Here is a 20,864-nt window from a genome sequence, read left to right on the forward strand (position 1 = left end):
CAAGGAAGCTGCTCTTGGTGGGGCTCATTCTATCTACCTATCTACATCTTGAACTCCATCAATAAACCTTAATCATCTATCCACACCTCGGCTACTGGGCTTATTTACCCTTATTGCAGATATGTATCCCCTATGACTCCGCACCAAGTTCTGATCGTTTTGTCACAGTTTGGAACAGGCGCTGCCGCTTCATATTTAATCCTCAAGCAAAGCGGTCAGAATAGTGGCGCGCTCTTACTGCCGGTGCAAGCCTTAGGGATTGACCACTTACTCCAAAGTTAATTGTGACCACAAAGAGATGACGCTGTGCTCCTGGAAGCTTATCATTTATCATATATGTGCTGAATAATTGTTTTCGTGGCCGGATAAGGATTGGACTTTATGTCCCATAGTGCCTGTTAATGGATTACGAGTATAAATTGACAAATCAGGAAAGAGCTCATCCATTGTGCACAAGTCGGAGAGAGCAGAAATGCGTTGGTGGTGTTTGGGGAGATGTGGACAATTCTTTTCAATAAATAATTGAAAATGATGTGCTCCCGAGAGTTCAACGTCATCTCTTTGTGATCACAATTAACTTTTGGGCAAGTGGTCAATCCCCAATGCTTGCACCAGCAGTAAAAGTGCACTGCTACTCTAACCACTTTGCTTGAAGATATATATATAGATATATATATCTATATATATATCTATGTATATATGTATCTAAATTCACTGAAACAAACAAAGGTTATAGGAATGTTAGAGTTAGGAAATAACATTTTAAAAACCTTAGATATTCACACAAGAAAAAAACACAAAACCATAGAAATACTGCAGTTATAGTTATCTCAAGTAATTATAACTCGTACACTAAGGCAACTATAACTCGTGCCCCCCGCTATGCACAGTTTTCTTATCAATAATTTCACCGCAATTATTGCAGTCATATTATCAATGACGTCATAGAAGATGTCATGAGTGATGTAATATGTGGGGTAATATCAGTGCACTGTGAGGGTGTGAGTTATTGTTAGCCTTGGGCACGAGTTATAGTTACTTGAGATAACTATAACTATAACTGCTGAGTCCCTGCTGAATGCCTGCCAAACATCTTTGTTGATGTAAGGCAGCCAATCAGATCTTATCTTTTCATCTTCCAGTCCTGCTTTACTGCTGTGTCTCTAGATATCTTAACATTTTGAACATTAATTTCTAAAAAACTACTGAATGGCTTTATCACAAATCACAAAAAGCACGCTTTCTGGGTAAAGTACTAAAGGGCAGATTTACAAGAAAGTGACGCATCTGTAGAGATGCGTCACTTTCCCTGCGCCCCCCTGAGAAAACCTTGCGCCACCATGGATGCGCCGTATTTACAATACGGCACACCATGGCGCAAGGATTCGACAGTCAAACATTCTGAAACATCTGTTGGCCCAAAAGTCACGCACTGCTGGAGTCGTGTCGCACGCATGATGCAACTCCAGCAATGCATTTTTAGGCCTATTCCCACTTCACTGTGTCACTCCTTATGCCTGCTCCAAGCAGGCGTAAGGTTTTGACGCAGTGGCGTCCTAGAAGTGACACAGTTAAATGTCATAGATTTCACTGTGCCACTTTTACGAAGCTTTCCTGCGTGGGAACGCCCACGCTGCATACATTATACCTGATGCAGGTATAATGTGATGCAGGGCTTTACAACGTGACGCATCTCCCTAGATGCGTCACGTTGTAAATTGGCGGAATTATTTACGCCGCCGCTGCGGCACAAAAGTGACGCAATGGCGGCACAAAATTGTGGCAAGGGGCCTGTAAATCTGCCCTTAACTTTCTGCCAAATGTGGTGTAATTCCATTCAGCCACACCTGCTTGACGGATCACTCTGAAACTGGGGTAGCTCCTCCTCAATTGCAGAGGAGCGTCGCCCCACTGGCTCAGAGCCAGCAGCTGAAAAATAAAACAATATTTTATTTTGATATTGTTTTATTTTTCAGGTGGTGGCTTAGCCAGCATGTGCACGGTGTGGCTGAGCCGGGCCATGGGAGGGGAAGGAGGAGTGGTAGATGTGCACTTTTAAGTGTGCATGTCAGTGTGGCCAGCCGTCTTAGGCCGTCCAAACTGACCTACGCACTTTGGTTTCTCCAACCCTCCTGTAATGCTCAGCCGGGTTGAAGAAACAGCATGGACTCCCTGTGCATGTGTGAGTGTTGACTCAGCCTGCTCAGGTCAATCCCCACTCTGCTCCCATGCTTGAGAGCAGCACGGGGATTGGTTGGTGAGTCTGTGATGCTGGCCCAGAGACTGCCGAGGCCAGGAAGTGGAAGCAGAGGAGCGCGAGGCGGCCGGCAGCACCTGGTACGTTTTTAAAAATGTTTTTATCATTATCCCCCCTCATGCTCCCCCCACCTACTCTACCACTCTAAATCAGTGTTGGCCGCCGCTACTTTGAAACTTTCCAGGAAGGAACTTTTCTTAGAAAGGTTTGTGAAGAATTGTCAAATAGCACCAAAGTTATTAGCAAGCCAAAAAATACATTTTCTATGGAAACCTAGTCCTAACTCTAACTACACAGACAGTGTTGATTGTCATTGTGTAATATGTGTGTGTGTGCGTACACACACACACACACACACACACACATATATACACATATATTTATTTTTGTGGGAAGGTGATTACTATGCAAAAGTTAGTTCAGTTACCAGTTAATAAGTACTTTTACATAGCCCTATAGCCCGCTGACAAGGGCTACACCGGTTGTTAATGTCCCTGAACTGAGTTATAGGCCCAAGGGCATATTACAAGGGAGAGGGCCTTTAACATCTGATATAGCCCAAGTAGGAAGTGCAATAAGAGTATTAGGCCCTTACACCAACGGAGAGTAGAATGATGCCAAAAAAAAAAAGAACAGAAATAAAAAAAATTGGTATATTGGAGCAGAAGACTTATATCAGCCATTATTAGCCTTGAGCTACTTCATTGCCTTCAATGGAGATCCCACCATTCCAATGTTCTAATATAGCCTTATAGCCTGTTGCTGAGGGCTATTTCATTTGTTAAAGGCCCTGAACCTGGGTTATAGGCCCAAGTCGCAGATGAGGATCTATAATGAGGGAAGATGGCCTTTGACAACGGGTATAGCCGTAGACAGAAGGCTAGAATGTCCTAAATTAAAAAGGGAGAAACACAAAGACAAACATTGGAATGTTGGAGCAGAAGGCTTACAGCAGCCGTTATAAGCCTGGATCTACTCCATTGCCTTCAAGGGAGCTCCCAACATTCTAATGTTCTAATACTTAAATAATAGAATTCCTCCTTCTTTTATATCTTTTCGGTGAAAATTCCAAGGACATGACTAATTTCAAAACAGCATTAGGCCCATACTATTTTAGAAGCAGCAACACTTGCCTTGAGCATCTCCACTCCCTTTCTTTGGAACCACTGTCCTTCCTTTACCTGTCATGGCTCGTCGTGAAATCCAGCCCTTCAAGCAGTTTTAAGATGGTTAGAACCATACCATCTTGGCATCCATCCTGTTGGGTGCTGAAGGAACTAGGACCATTCACAAAACACAGAAAAAGGTGATTGTCCCACACTGTTCATTGCCACACACTGTCAGCCATTTTATGGACATCATACTATGTTAGACTCTATCTCACCTGGGGGGCATATTATCAAGGCCCCGAGATAAAATCATCGCCGCTTTAGCGTCCGTTTTCAGGCCAAAAGCAGCGATAATTTTATTGCACTATTAGCAAGGTCAAGCTATCGTCTGAATCCTTGCCGCAGCACTCTTTCGCTTAATGCCCAGCTTTGCATCTCTAATGAGATGCAAAGTGGGCGTTCCTTCTCAAAACAACGTGAGAAATGTCGCTAACCCGACATTTCTCCTATCAACAATATGAACGCTAACCTGCAGAGCGATAAGAAAAGTAGCGCTAACCGCGGTTATCGCTACTTTCCTTACGCCTGCTTTCAGGCTGACTTAGCCATTATATCCAATGGAAGGTGGATATAATGGCTAAGTCTGCCCTGCCCTATCAACAATGTATCGCCAATCGTTGTGCGATTATCGCTGGATTTCCAGCGATAATCGCACATTTGGCAGCTAACTCTGCAATTTTTATCGCCTCGGCGATGCGCGTTGTTGATAACGCGCTAACCGGGCGATACATTCCAGAGATAGCCGGCGATAAATATGCAAGCACTAAGCACACTTTGCGATATTTATCGCTGGCCCTTGATAATATGCCCCCTGGAGAGGTGTCATGAGATGATAGCTCATGGTAGTAATTTAATGACTGGTGCTGGCTGTGTTGTAGGTCAAACAGTCTGACCTATTGTCTTTGAAAAGTAAGGATGTCTTTATCTTTGCTAGCTTCGATAGTTATTTCGTGCATGTTACCAACCATGCTGTAGTCTCAAACTTTCTAAAAATATTTAAATTTTTGAATTGATGAAATTGAGCTTGCCATGGTATGGGAGGTCAAAGCATCTGTGGTGTAATTTATGAAACCACCATAATATCAGAAAAATTAAATTTTTTCTCATCTTTACCTTCATCGTTCTTTTTTCCAAACTATTTTATATTGCCTTTAGTGTGTCCGGTGCCCAGTCACTTCTGAAAGAAAGCCTTATGCTTGGTCCGCAGCCAAAACCTTAAAGACTCAGGTCACTTTGTAGTGAGGTTTTGTTCTCCTGAGTTTGAAGGACTTTCTAGTTTGTATTTGCCAATAGCACATAAATGGTTCTTGACTTGCAGAAACAGTCACCTGCTTCCAGCACCGAGAATTGCAAACTAAAGTGTTGGAAAGAAGAAAAGAGGCAGAATAAACTTTGTCTTAGAAAAAAAAATAGAAGCTCAGAAAAACACCTAAAAAGGCAACAGGTCAGTGTAGGAGTAGGATAACTGGATAACTGATGAAGACAAGTTTGAAATGGAAGACTAAAGGAAAAGGGCAAGAATCACCTGGAACAAGCAACTAGCAGGATCGAGCGTTGTTGTGAAGTATTACATGATTCTCTGAACTCCTTCTATATCAGACCATTTGGTTGACCTACAAGAAGTAAAAATCAAATAGGAAGTAAATCTCTTCGGTGATGATTAGGAAAATCCCATTACAAAAATTACCATGAATGCTTTGTTTACCAGTACTGGAACACGATGGTGCAATACAACAGGAAAATAGATTCATCAGGTTCCAGGGTAATTGCCTAACTAGGTGGTGCAATCATGCATACACCGCTCCCCGCTAAGTGCATAAAGCCTCATTGATCCCTTCGTGCCGCGGACAGAGGAGGATGCCAAGAGAGCACTCACTATCCCCATCTTTCCCAGGTTCCTAGAGAGAGACAAGGAGCCCCAAACTCTTGCCTGGAAAAAGGCCAACCAGCATGCAAAATGGCACAGAGTGCATAGATGGGCGAGGTCACACATAATTTGCCTAACCATCTTAGTCTCAGGAAAGCTCTTACTGGCTCAACGAATCCTCACTGGCTCACCGACTCCTCACCGGACTGTAAGACTCTCCCTCCCTCTTGAAGGGCCTGGTTTTTCTGGATGAAGGCTATGAAATCTTTCGAGAAGGATCGGGTATGGAGAAAAGATGCTGGTTTCTAAGATCGATCACAGTGCGACTAACCTTCGAAAGCAATGAGTTATTTTAGGACGCCCTATGAACATGGGATTGTCTTGGTCAAAATACTGATGCCATCCTTCGACCATCACAGAAGTGGAATATGCAACCTTCCTACAGGAAACATTAAAGACTGGGTGAATCATCTAAGCAGGAGAAAAGTGTAAATTGATGGTGACATGACCAATATTCTTAGAAATAGAAAAAAGGTTTATTTTTTTTAGATGCAGTTTGGATTCTTAAATGCAGATAGTCAGATTGTCAGAAGAGAGGTAAACTTTAGCTTCTTCCTTGTCTGGTGATGCTGGTCTTCTAGGCCTGTTGGCCTGTTAATTCAAACACACAAAAGGTGAGGGAAACAAAGCTTAAAAATAGTCCATCCATCAGCAATCACTCTAGGTAGCATTCCAAACCTTTGTTTTTCACCTACTGTCCTACTCTTGACAGAGATCCATCGTATGCACATCAGTACTGGCTCAGATTGTGTTTATTAGAATCTTTAAAACTCATTATATCTCACTGTACGTTTTGTCTACCCTTTCATCAGCATATACAATTGTGTTCTACTTGTATTATTAATATGTATTATTGTTTTTCTGTTTGTATTATTGTATATCCCCATCTTTGTTCATTAGTGAGTATCCCTGTGTAACTGTTTTAATAGTATTCATTAATGTCATTGCATCTCACCGTAGTCTACGTCTACCCTTCACTATGCGTATTATTTTGTTTCACCTCGTTTCATTGTATCTCCCTGCAAAATTGTATTATTGTAGCTCTCTTTATTGTGCTTATGGGTATCTCAGAGTCTCATGGCATCTCACTTTATCTTTCCAAATGTATTATTGCATTTTTCCATATATTAGTACCACACTGCATCATTCGATAGTATGTTTTTCTAATATCGTACTACCTTCGAAAATTGAATATTCTTGTGTCATTGCCTCCTACTAATTTATTGTAACACACACCATTCGCTGTAACACTCTACCTTCCCTGAGCATCATAATACACTGTGCGTTAATCTTATATATGTTGTGCCATTCTTATATCTTGATGTTCTTCTCCAGGATTGTATCCTTAGTCCAATTTGTTTGCAAGCACTCTCTTATTAACCTGTTTAACTCATCAATTGCAGTACCACAAACTGGGAATGCTATGGAGTGGGATAAATGTAGTCGTTGCTTGCCTGAAGAGGGTTCAGCTTTCTGTTGCTAGAGAGGACTCTCGGAATCACACTTTGTTGTTGCTTGTGGTGTTGAAGGTAGTCATGACTGGGCTTGTTTTCTGATGGAATATATAACATCGTCAGGGGCTGCTCCCTGGTTCTTTCAGCATGCCTGGGATTTATCAGAAGAGGCCCAGTCATCACTATGTCATTGCTGCTATAATATGGCCCCTGGAAGGAATACGTAGACCCTACTTCTGATGTCACTTCCCTCTGTTGTGTTGTATCCTCACCAGGACCTGGTTTGGCCTTCATTGCGTACCCAAAAGCCGTGTCCATGATGCCTCTTCCCACCTTCTGGGCCATCCTGTTTTTCATTATGCTTCTGCTGCTTGGACTTGACAGCCAGGTAAGTACTGTTGCTCTATTATAAACAAGTTACAGCATAAAGAGACAGAGGATTCACAGGTTCAAGGGTGCAGAATCACCAGCAATGGTTAGATCCAAGCTTATTTAGGAGAACACAGGAACGGTGCTAAGAAATTCGGTGTTCCAGGTAAAATATCAATTGGTCCTTCTCAGACTCTTTCTTGTGATTGCTTACCTCCAGTGGCACACTCCAGCGCTTTCCTCTTACCTCACCTTAAGGCGGTACTAGCTCTGGTTTTAAGCCAATGATCTGCATAGTATGCTGGGGCTCGCTTGACAAATTGATTCAATTCTCACATATCACCATCTGATATATTTTCGACATATACTCTTAGTCAAGACCTTAAAATCTATTTACACCAACAAACTGAAATAACACAATGTATTGATCATACAGAAAAACTATAATTTGTCATTAGAGTTTATAGTATCTTTGTGGCATTAGACTATGTTGTTTCATACATTGTTCAGATTCAGTTGATAGAATTTTGAACACAACACAGTGTGAATATGAGAAAGTGTTCAAGATGCTGACTAAAAGTATAAAGATAAGACAATAAGACTCCAGAACAATGCTAACTTTTAAGTAGCCTGTTTAAACTGCTTTATTTTTGCAATATGATAGAGCGAAATGAAAGGCAGGGGTTCCCTCATCCGTATGGGAAGGAAGCCTCCTGTCCCTTCTCACGAGCACAGGTTCTGCCAATGGTACTTATCAGAAAGGTAAAGGAAAATAACTCTACTACGGCAGTGCGTTGACCATATACAGCTCAATTGTTCTCAGGTGAACTCACAACATTTTAGTGTTCTAACATTAGTTAAAGGGTAAAGCTTTCCCAGTACTAAATGCAATGAATATCAACATCTTCCTCTGCTTACAGTCCAGTTCTGGGAAGTTTCAATGTTGCTTCTGGGTTACGGGATATGTAATGCCAGCAATGAGAGTCTCAGCTGCCACCCACCCTCTCCTTTGGTGCCCCTTTCTTGCTCTCCTCACTCTACCCGTTGAACACCATGTGCATTGTGATGCGCGTAGAGCTTCTGCCAAATGAAGAAACCAATGATAAATCCAAAATGCAGCAGAGATTGTGAAATAGACTCAGCCCACCTATCCTTTTCACCAAAGAAACCAGCCAACCAAACCTATGCTAAGAGATGCTTACTTCAGAAGCATAGTGCCTATCTCTATTCTCCTCTTATAATGATAGATTTATTCCTATAATAAATTAGGTATATGGGATTTCACACCACTAGATTTAAGTGTTCAGCATTGGATCAGTACTCACTACGAAGGCAGAAGGGGATGTGTCCTTGGAGCAAGATGTCGCTCTACAGTAATGGCTAATGGTAAATATGATGCTTTTTGTTGGTTTTCTTGTCTCTCCTCTGCAGTTTGTTGAAGTTGAAGGACAGATCACATCATTAGTTGATCTGTACCCATCCTTCCTAAGGAAGGGATACCGACGGGAGATCTTCATCGCCATAGTGTGTATACTCAGCTATCTTCTGGGACTCTCTATGGTCACTGAAGTAAGTAATTTGAGGCTCTTATTCTGCCAAAATAGGACAGGGTGAATGAATGGGAAGATGACTTATGAAATAGGAAGTGACTGGTAGCAGGTTGATGTGAAATGTCAGACAGGTTGGGGGAGTGGTATCACAATGTTCGTAGCATCCTTGCAAGTGTCAACATCCCCGGTGAAATTAAGAACACATCCCCACTGCACATTGATACCACATTGCTACGGAATGATCACTAAAAATCACAACCTGAGTGAAATCGGCTAAACATATGCAATGAGGTGTAATTTCATTGCACAAACTTTCCTGTATGGATATTAAAACAGGTCCTGGTCTGTACCCTCAGACGTAGGTGGTGTTTCATACAAGTTTTGAACAGTGAGACTAGAATACATCTGTAAAAGGATGGAAATAGGCCTGATTCTGTGAGCTCTTGATCAAGCCTGTTTTAATATATTAATGGAGTAATAAAATATATGTATTTCCCAAATAACTTAATAACGGAATAGAGCAGATTCCAAGGATCTTGGGTGAAACAAATCATGATACAAAACAGAGATACTTGACTTTCCTTTTCACTTACACCGGGGCCCTCATTATGACTGGCCTGTTCTTTCAAGCTACTGTTCGCACAGGGATCATAATTACAAGTTTTGTGGTGGATTGCACCAAAGAATTGGAACTCCTTACCTCCAGTGGTGCGTGGAATCGCTCCCTTTACCGCATTCAAAAAAGAAGTAAAAATACTACTAATGAACAAATTCACGTCCTAAGTCTTAATTCTAGACTGACACCGAGACACGTATACGATTCACATATCATTTCCTACCTCCGGTGGATGAATGAGATTATATGTAAGATTATTACCACAGCCACTTAATGCACAATAACTGTATTTAGTGTTAAGCTTAGTTGGTCTCGGGTCTCCTATATTATCCATATACTTCGTACCCATGGAGAATCAAAGGAGTATATTATATGTATGTTTATTAGCACAACCACCTAATGCTCAATAACTGTATATTGTGCAATGTCCTGCTGATTACGGGTCACCTATGTTTGTTATCCATATATTATATATCTCTTTTGTACGTAATGACACATTTCAACTGCTTGTATACTACCTCATCCATTTATGTTTTATACTGTAAACTGTAAAGCGCTCTGATACCCTCGTGGGTCACGTTCGTGCTATATAAAACTTTATAAATCAATAAATAAATAAATGCCTCACAATTTCACCCAGGTAAATGTCGGAAGGTGAAACTTGCAGAGTTTTACAGTGGTAATTGCCTATTAAAAATTCCGGTACATGCGGATTTTGGTGTGCAAAGCACCAAAATCTGCGTGTTATTCTCCATTTTAAAGGGTTCAACTTGTAATAGGTGATAATTATCGCACCATTTAAATTCCAAACACCAGTGTTACCGGATTCTAAAAGATGCAATGATAATCGCCTTCGCAGCTGGGCCACTTGTAATGAGGGCCTTTTTTGTGTCAGCTTGTAGTGAGCAGCATGTCTAGCAAAAACCTACAGCAAATGCAGAATCTAAGCACATTCCTCACACATCATTGTTGCCGATTTCTCACAATATCACATTGCGTGATGTGATAGTTCATCTGTGACGTCACAAAGTGCAGCGATTATGGTAACGCTGATTACCTCATGTGCGGCGTTACATATAGAAGTATAGATGGGTAGCTAATGGGAATATATTTCACTAAGGGGTTCTGAGTAACAGCCTACACAAAGGGAGCGAAGCTCGAGCTGCCTGTGTTGTAACTCAAGATCCCATACTTGAAAACATCTTCTTTGTTGACGGCTATCTTTCTAGAATTGTATCATGTGCGTGTGTGTTCTCTTCTTCCCGTAGCATCTGGTGCAGGTGATCTAGAATACGCTATTGCACCATCCAGCTGATCCTGACCTCTGCCACACCAAGACCCATATTTACAAAAGTGTCACGGAATGCAGTGCTGCGCCCAAATTGGCTTTGCAGTGTTGTGTAATGGGGAAGTGCAGGAAAGCACCATACCTACAGAGATATTGCACTCACCTCCCTTCTCCCTAGCACAATCAGGCTGCTGGACGCTACATACACAACTTTGCACCTTCGTGCAAGGATGTTTGCGTGAGCCTAGCATAGATTTTATACTGGAAAGGTACCCTTCCTATGCCTAGACAAGCTGTAAAACGTTTCTCACTTTGCCTGTGTTCTGTAAAGTGCAGAAATAAAAATTAAAAGTATTTCTCCTATTAATGCCGTCTTTCAAGTATTTTATTTTATTTTAGAACAAAACCCTCTCTACTATTGTTAGTAGACGGGGTTCTGCACCACAAACCATATGTGGTTGCACAAGAACATCTATGTACCAACCATGAGATGCCCCCTTGATGCAGAGTAACACAAAGCAGCAATTCGCCTTGGTATGCATAACTTTTTCTTACAAATGAATTCAAATACCAATTTGCATTGGTTTGTAAGTCCCAAAAGAGGATTTTGCATCAGGTCTGCGTTAAAGTTACACGATCCCAACGCAAAAAGCTTTGTAAGTCTGGGCCCAAACGTAGGGATTAATGAGATGGGTGGTTGCCTGCGTGGTGCTGCATAACTTTGCTCTGCACTAGCAGGCTTTTATAATGGTAAATAAGTCCGACCAATGCTTTGAGTTACATTAAGTTGCTTTGTTATACATGAGTTTTCCTACAAATCCTTAGTATAGAAATTCCTGGGGTGCTGGCCTTCTCTGCACGTGCCCCCCCTTCCTTCCTCAGCATCCTCTGCTCCTTGATGTATATTAATATAACATTTACAAGGTATCCTGTCCTCCATTCCTTGTAAGAGGCCCTCCTCTCACACATATAGATTAGCATCATGTTCCTGTCATCCAGCCTTCTTCACAGCCCATGTTAGTGCTTGCCACCCTCCCTGCTCCTTAACAGAGAGAAGAAGTACAGATAGCATGGGCAACAGTGACTTTTGGCAGCCGATGGATGCAGAAAATCCCTGCCTCCCATTGGTCTGCAGAGTAGGAGGAGGCAGGCAGATTGTGAATGTTGGTGCTGCAGCACCACACACCATTCCAGCATCTCTGTTGGGTCTGAGAAGTCCCAGAGGTGGCAGGTGAAGACCATCTACTTTGGATCTCAGTAGACCAAGGGAAGGCAGAGGATCAGTAGCTGTCAGTCCTTTAACGAACTGGTGGAAGACACAGGCTTTCCATTACCAGGGCCATAACACTAAAAATCAACTTTTCTTTTATTGTAGTGGTATTACAACACTGAGTAACAGGGATTTGATTTCCTGATTCATTCTGGAAGAATGCACAAGATATAGAATTGTACATTGGTAGCTGTCAATAACCGGATGTTTCAGCTGAGGGGTTTCAGGTGACATCCTAAACAAGAGTGAATCTAAAGTTATTATTTTCGATTTATTGTTTATATATATATATATGATCAATGCATGTTCCAGAACACTGAACACTCAGGGAGAAGGGGGAGGAGAGGTGACAGGCAGGTTGATATTCAATCAAGGCCAAACACTAAGGGCCTGATTATGAGTTTGGCGGATGGGTTACTCCATCACAAATGTGATGGCTATCCCGTCCGTGGTATTATGAGTTCCATTATATTTCATTGGATATAATGGATCTCGTAATATGGCGAACGGGACATCCGTCACATTTGTGATGGAGTAAACCATCTGCCAAGCTTGTAATCAGGCCCATGGAGGAAAATGTGGGGTTTCAGGTGTTTCTAGAATATTACTATGTGCGTCTCATGGCAAGAGGCAACAGAAGAGAGTTTCAGAGGAAGGCGTCTTGATGGCGCAGAGACCTGCCACCTTCCCATTTGTATCCCAACAGAAACTTCGTAGATTGCGTTGGGAGACCAACATTAGGCATCCGATTGAGTTGTCTATGAAGTTACTTGAGCCCCTCCGGATGGAAAACCATGCTCTATTGATACATACACAATCTAAAATCTTGCAATGTTAAAGGCCCCTAGACGTCTACAACTTCTGTAAGCTGATTCCATGTATTAGCTGTACAGGTGGGTAGGAGTCATGGGGAGCGATGCAAAATATGGCCGCCCGTCACGCCCCTGTTTCCCTCTTCCTTATTGTGTTAAAATATCTGATGGCGACCATGCTTCCAAGGTAACTCCTGCCTTCCCTTACTTCTTCCTTTAATACCCTTTAAGAAAGATGACCTGCTGTTACGTCTCTCCCTCTTTTCCTCCGTCTGTAACTCTGCCCCTTCAGATATTTCAGTTACCTTGCACTCCGTCCCCCTCTGCCTTCTCTCCCTACCCCCAAACACAAGGTCATTCTACTAGAAAGGGAAATCCTGGCACCATGTTAGTAACTGCTTTGTCGGTGCCACTGGTAAACACAGCAGAGAGTCACAAAAGAGGACATGTCGCGGGGATGTGTCACCCACAATTCCCTCTCTTCCCTCTTGTTTGAGAGAGTCAAAGGAGGCGTCGTGGTTGGGTGTGGGGGTTGCTGATGGTGGTTCATCAACCCCCTTTCTACTCCATCCAAGGCAAGGTTGCAGATAATTCTCACCCTTCTACTTGTCCCTTAGGTCTGAATAGACTTGGATGAGGAGAGGGAGACCAGGCAAGAGTCTTGTTTCTGTCATTTATTTTTACATCAATGCAATTTAATTGAAGCAAATAACACTTTTTTTGTCAAAATTTATATAACTGAAAGCAAACAACACCATACAATGTAGGGAACAACTGATGACTCAATGAATTGCATGAGACCATCCATTACTAAAAATGCAATGTACTTATAGAAGCTCAAATGGGGAATGACAGCAGTAGAATCATACCAGGTTCAACGGTGTCACAATGGCAAAATGGCGTGAGGTCTACTCTCCCAAACCTGTCTGTAGAGTCACTCATTTAAAGTTCAGCTACAGATCAGAGATTTACTACGCTCTCTACAATGAATATTGCCTGCATGCTACACTTACCTGTGCTTCGAAAGGTGACCAGATGTTTTGTTCTCTAGGGCGGAATGTACGTATTTCAACTCTTTGACTACTATGCAGCCAGCGGTGTATGCCTTTTGTGGGTCGCATTCTTTGAATGTATTGCTGTAGCCTGGGTTTATGGTAAGTAAAGCTCTTTTTTCTAGAAATGTATGACTTCCATTCGTCATTTCTGCTTTCGTATATGCTACCTCTGGAAGATGAAAATTAAACTTCAATATTTCTGCCTCTGCCCGAAAGATTTTATTTTTTATATTTTAAACCGTAAATGTATTCAAGCATGAATGATCTAGATCTCATGATTGAGTGCAGGTGAACACAGCATTGATCACTGTACTGTGAGATTAAATAATGCTAATGTATATAATTCTGAATGGACTAGAATTGATGCAGTTGACGTAGGTAGAACAGATGTCATGTGAGAGGTGCATTATTTGTGAATCTATGGCTAATGTTGCCATGGAGTGTGATACACTGAGGAGAATACAATGTGTAATACAGCAGCACTGTAAACAGAGTTGAAGAATACACTTTCATATTACATATTACTCTGATGGATCTAGAGACCATTGAAAATCAAATTATTAAGTTAGAGAAAAAGTGCCCGCCACCAACAGATAATGGGAGAATTAATCCATTGTTTACATTGCTGTTGCCATCAGATGATCTGACGATGAATCCTTTGTCTACATCCCTGTTGCCATCAGATGATGTAATAACTAATCCATTGTCTACATTGCTGTTGCCATCGGACGATCTGATGATGAGTCCTTTGTCTTCATCCCTGCTGCCATCAGATGATGTAATAATGAATCCATTGTCTACATTGCTGTTGCCATCGGATGATCTGATGATGAATCCATTGTCTACATCCCTGTTGCCATCAGATGATGGGATAATGAATCCATTGTCTACATTACTGTTGCCATCGGATGATGTGATGATGAATCCATTGTCTACATCCCTGTTGCCATCAGATGATGGGATAATGAATCCATTGTCTACATTACTGTTGCCATCGGATGATGTGATGATGAATCCATTGTCTACATCCCTGTTGCCATCAGATGATGGAATAATGAATCAATTGTCTCTATTCCTGTTGCCATCGGATGATGGAATAATGAATCCATTGTCTCTATTCCTGTTGCCATCGGATGATGGAATGCTGATTCCATTGTCAACATATGCCGTGGCAATTGATAATGGCATGATGAACCCATTGTCTAAGGATAACAGAATAATGACTACACTGTCAGCATCCCTGGTGCCACTACACAAAGGAATGAGTTTATTGTCTATATGTGTCATGCGGTGGATAATGGAATAATGAATCAATTGTCTACATCCCTGATGCCATTTTTGATGGGATGATGATGATTGCATTGTCAACATATGCGTTGCCAATGGATAATGGCATAATGAATCCATTGTCTACTATACCTTGTGCCACTAGAAAATGAAATGATAAACATACCTTACGCCAATGAATTAGGAGATAAAGAATCCGTGTTAATGTGCTAAGTGTTAATTGTTAAGGAGCTTTGGATGTATCATTAAGCTATACAGGGCCAACGCTCAAGGGAATGTTAAATCTTTTTGTACAAGTACCTAGTGTAAACAGATAAGGGACTAATAAAACATTTCCATACCTAGTGCAAGTGTATAAGGACATTCATTATTTTAAAATTAGGAAATGCACTTTCAACAATACACAAATAACTGCGCATTATTGTGGTTATTAATAGTTAGCGCACACTTTTTTACAGCACAATATTACTGCCCTCGATATTTTGACTTACAACCGATTTGTCTAGGGTCAATATAACAAGTGCACGTGGATAAGAGAACGCTGTATCTAATGTAACTATATATAGTGCATGTGAAGAAAAGGAACAAGCTGTATGGGGTTTACAAGTTTAATGCCCAGCTAGGGCAATGACTTGGCTAGTAAGGTGCCTTGTGATAGCTGATAAAAAGTTGACACAACTTTTCTGGATGCATCTAGTGTGCATGTTTAATAAGATGCTGAACCTAGTGTTAACATCTGTCGCTCCAATAGACTAAATTTGAATGCTGAATCCAAAGTTAACTTATCTAGCTCTAGTATATAAAGGAGTGATGATTCTACCTTTGAAATATTTAGTGACAATGTAAAAAAGAATGAAGATGATGATGAGTCTTGTGTTAACATAGAATTGTGTGATGAACCTAGTGTTAAAGAATCTTGTCCCAGTAGATGAGAGTATGATAGAACTGGTGTTTATTGGACAGCGAATATAGTGTTCATGTAGTACATTGCTAGTGGTAAGAGAATGGTGTAGTTTGTGTGTGTAGCACCAATGAATAAAGGGATGAGTATTCTACTCATGATGTATCAAGTTGTAATGGGTTTCTGAACGTTGTTCTCTTGTAGGTCAATGGGATGTACTAATAAAGATCCAAGGATTCCACAAATAACAAATCAAGTACTGAAATTTACAGTAACATGGGTTCTAGAGTGAATGGGGCAGATTTCCAAGCCCCTTGCACCACTTTTGCGTCACTTTTAACATGGGAAAAGTGACGCAAAAGTGGCGCATGGGGCTTGTAAATCTGCCCCTATGTATTTTGAAATAATGAAACTGGGGAAGACTTCCTAAAAGATCTACACCAATTGAACACAGATTTTCTCTTTCAGGCTACCTCTATATAGGGCCACGGCTTTCGTGTCCATGCTCCGTTGATGATGCTGATGGCAGGATCTCAGTAGAGATGTCTGCTGGTTCGTAGTTTTCTCTCCAGGGGCATGAAAAGAGACTGGTGTTGGATCTTGCAACCTGTAAAAATCGTTGTGTAGGAAGGTGCTGGAAAGTGAGACAAATTCTATGGAGGAAATGGGATTCCTGCAGAGGGACACGCTGTTTGCGTCAGTGCGTCCGGTTTCAGTTGGATTCAGTGACCCATGTTTGCAAGTTGAACCTGTAGGATCACAGAATGTTCTATCTGGTGTTGCTATGTCCAGTACACATCTCAGAATGCTAGATTTATCCTACAAAGGTCAGTAGAATTTTCAGAATTGGTGGATGTTGTGCTAAGGGATTTCGGAAGAATATTTAGACATATGTAGTAGATAGTAAACACAAGTAATGAGGGATCCAGAACTAGTGACTCCAGGAGCACTGGCCTAGATCCCGGGCACAACGATGCACAATATACATCATTAGGAGGTGGCCGCCCAATGGCAGACCTGCTGTTGTGGCTCGCGTTTATTCTCACAAATGTCTTGTGAGCCATAAACATCTCCTTTAAAGTGCAGCACCATATTATCTGGTTTGGAATAGCCATATTTAGGTCTACGCCTGATGCTAACTAGCCCATAATGCATGACATAGAAGTAAGACACAGACATGTCACAAAGAGCTAGTGCTGTCCACGTACCATGCATAATATGTCTGGGTCAATAATATGTGAGGGGGGCTCCATTGTGAATGCAACTGTGTGTCATTCACAGATTCGGAGTCACAGGGAGTCCTCCGCTTCCATGCAACCCTGAAAATCATTGTTTAAACCTTGGAAGCTTGGTGAATTGTGAACAATAAAAGAAAAGGGAAGCTTTAGCAGCTCTTCACAGCAGTTGTAAACTGTCCCTGAGCTAGCATGGAGGTATGCAAGACAGTGGGTGGACTGCTGGACCTCAGTGGTAGCCCACAGTCCCAGGTTCCACTCCACTAAGCACTAAAAGCAAGCTCCTACTCGAAACCCACCTTGTTCCTGCCTACCTGTGTACTGCCCTGCCTCCCGCATTCAAGCTGTGTCTACTGTATCACAGTACCCAACAGATCTGAGCTGTCCCACAGCACACCTTTGCCCCCCACGGTAAACGTTTACCACAAATCTTTTTCCCCCAGGGAATCACAACGCGGTCGTTACAACGACCGCGTTGTGATTCCGCATACCATTACTCTGCAAGTCGGAACAACGACTTGCGGAGGGGGGACAGACGTGTTGGATTTAAAATCCAACACCTTCCCTATTGTCCGCACATACTGAAGTTGGAATAGTAAGTTATACTATTCTAACATCCAGCGCCCCCCCTCCACAAGTCGTTGTTCCGACTTGCGGAGTAATGGTATGCGGAATCACAACACGGTCATTGTAACGACTGCGTTGTGATTCCCTGCGGGGAAAATGAATGCGGGATAACAACACACATTTGCCCCCACACCTGGGTTGTCCCTTCCTGCCCTGCATAAGGAAGTAGTGGTCACCTTTGTCTATGAGCTGAAGAGTTTTATTACATGCAGGGTAGAGGTTTTGGTGCTGCAGCAAGGACAGAAATGTGACTTGTGTTCCTGTAGTGAGTTGTGGCTATTAATGTAGATTTAAAGTTGAAATGATGCTCCTCCTTTTAGGGTTTTGCGGAAGAATAAGGCACCTAAGTTGACAAAATCATCAGGTCCTCTTTCCATGTCAATGTTTCATCAGGGCAACAAAGGTCAGAGAGAGATGTGCTGCCTTTCTTTATCCCTGAGGCCTTATTGTTGTGGAGACCCAAGAGCCATTCATGCCCTTTAAGAGCCAGCAGGAAATTGATATGAAAAACAGTTTTCTGTGGTTTATGAATGGAACTTGCTGCCAAATTCTGCAAGATGAGCGTCTGAATATGGGATGAACTTTGGCCAATGTTAAGGCCTTTCTGGTTGTATTTAGAAAGAACAACTCTAAGACAAGGTAAAGGGATAGGAAGACACTGAAGCCCTCCGGGAAGATTATGCCTATAGTCATTGTGTTGAGGGGAATGTAGGAAGAGCCATTAGACAGCATGTAAGAATTTAGCAAGAAAATACCGGAGTGCGGTGTTAAGCCAAATTTGGCAACGCCGTTCTCCGACATTTTCAAAACGAAGGGATGCACAATATTTACAAAGATACGGCGCACCTCTGCGTTTTCCATAGCGCTGGCGCTAAAAAAGCTGTCTAGCGCCAGCGCAGGAACCCTGCCCCCATGTTGCAAGGGTGCCTGCACAGCAGGGGCGATTGTTTATGTGCAGGAAGAGACACTTTCCTGCACATAAACAATCAATGATGGTGATGGAAAAACGAGGAGAAATTAATAATGTCTCCTCGTATCACCATCCTACAACCAGGTATTAACTGGCCTTAGTTTTTGGCACTGACTCAGCCTTGTAAATCTGGGGCAGCGTTAAAAACGAATGGATTTTGCGGTGGACCACTCACTGCAACACCAATTCCCTGCCACTTTGCCACAGCAGACTGCGGCGGAAAGGGGCATATTTACAAGGTGGCGTTAAGCTCTTTAAATATGGGGAATTGCGCAACACCACCAGAGCTTAAAAAAAAGTGATGCTCTGGTGGAGTTAGGGGCTTGTAAATATGCCCCTCGGTTTGTTGGGCTTTAACGCTTCAGATGAGTGAGGGATGCATTCAGAGTTCTATCAAAGTTCCTGTGAATTGGGAACTCTACGGCAGCCCATGAATTGGGCCACCTTCAATCTAAACATATTAGGAAATCGCTTAGTTGTCCAACAAGACAAGAAATGTTGTACTTTGCACCAGGGCATGAATGTTTCCTACTTCTTTCACTGACGAGTTTGTTTGTGATGCCTTTATTCAGGCGCTGATAATTTGTATGACGCCATCGAGGATATGATCGGTTACCGGCCGGGCCCCTGGATGAAGTGGAGCTGGACTGTAATCACACCTGTCCTCTGCGTGGTGAGATTTTCAGTTTGTGCACCCCCAAAATGTGGGATGCACAAGCCCTATCTAATGTGTTCAGAATCACCACAACTGCATGCACTACAACCACCATTGTTGACCTAACACGTTCTCAAGTGTAAGCCATTGGCTGTCGCGACTGCTGGTGATTTCATTTGCACTGGCGCCCAGACTCGTCCACAGACTTCCATTTACTCGGAGTAGCTGCATCACTGCTTTTGGACTCTCAGCTTCTTGCCTGTTTTTTACCTTGCCATTGTTGTGGACCATATACTATAATCATAAATAAGAATGGGTTTTCCTTGCATTGCTGATTTCGAAGCTGAATTTTTGATCTATGGCTAAGTGGAGAGGGGCAAAAAAAAAAAATGCCCACACAAAATATGTACTTGTTCTTTACACCAAATTATAGCAAGTTATTTTCATATTTTTTGTGGTGTTTTTCCTTTTTATTGGGGAGTTTGTTGAGGATGTTTCACTTTTTCAAATCTTATTTTGCAATCTTTTTAAAGTCATGAGTAAGCAAGAACTCTTGGATATGCAAAGACACTATGGGGCATATTAGCAAGAACGGCGTTAAAATTATCACCGCTTTAGCGGCAGGAAACTGCCGCTAAAACAGTGATACTGGGCTTGATAATGTGCCCTTGAGAATTCCAATAGAAGTCCAGGTTCACACCAGAACATGGGCTTCTATTGGAATTCTCAAGGGCATGTTATCAAGCCCATTATTGCCGCTTTAGCGGCAGTTTCCTGCCTCTAAATCGGCGATAATTTTAACGCCGTTCCGGCGATAATTTTAACACCGTTGTTGATAATATGCCCCCCAGGCCCTTATTTAGATTCTGGCAGACAGGCCTTACTCCGTCTGGGTGACCGAATAAACTACTCCATCACCCTGACAGAGTACCCGCCTACAGTATTTACAGATGGCCACCAGCCAAGTGAACATCTCCTACAATTGCAGGAACCGCCATCAAGGTGGTTCTTGTCAACAGTGGTGCAATGCATAATGAGGGCCCCTCTGCAGAATGTGATGAGGGGCCTTTGAGTCACCCATATTTCACAGATATTCACTAGATTTGGGCTCAGTTTAGGGCCCCCTGAAAGGTTATGGCCTCTCGTGCATGGCAGGGGCCTGTGATAAGACCCTGCCTGTCAATGCATTTAAAGTCTGATTTTTATTTTTAAAAAGAAAATCGCAAAAGAGGATTATTTTCTTTTTGAAAGTAAAAAAAAAAGCAATGAGCTCTCTTGACATGGGAGTTGTCTTCCATGGCATGAGGGTCATATACATGTTTTCACTGCCTCTTACTGGCAGGTTTTACTTAGCCAGGACTGGTCATTTGACCACCCACTATAAATAGGGTCAAATGGCCAAACGTTACTCTGTCCTTCCGT

General features: G+C 42.2%; 1 protein-coding gene across 1 annotated transcript in view; it reads left to right on the forward strand.

Annotated features, from left to right (window-relative positions):
* SLC6A6 (solute carrier family 6 member 6) overlaps positions 1 to 20,864 on the forward strand; it is a 271,368-nt gene that overhangs the window by 234,641 nt on the left and 15,863 nt on the right. The window contains exons 10-13 of the mRNA XM_085624442.1: positions 7,083 to 7,195; positions 8,608 to 8,745; positions 13,764 to 13,866; positions 19,360 to 19,460. Of these exons, the coding sequence (XP_085480568.1) occupies positions 7,083 to 7,195; positions 8,608 to 8,745; positions 13,764 to 13,866; positions 19,360 to 19,460 (455 nt within the window). The remainder of the gene's footprint in view (positions 1 to 7,082; positions 7,196 to 8,607; positions 8,746 to 13,763; positions 13,867 to 19,359; positions 19,461 to 20,864) is intronic.

This window comes from Triturus cristatus, chromosome 9 (genome assembly GCF_964204655.1).
Source record: "Triturus cristatus chromosome 9, aTriCri1.1, whole genome shotgun sequence".
NCBI lineage: Eukaryota > Metazoa > Chordata > Amphibia > Caudata > Salamandridae > Triturus > Triturus cristatus.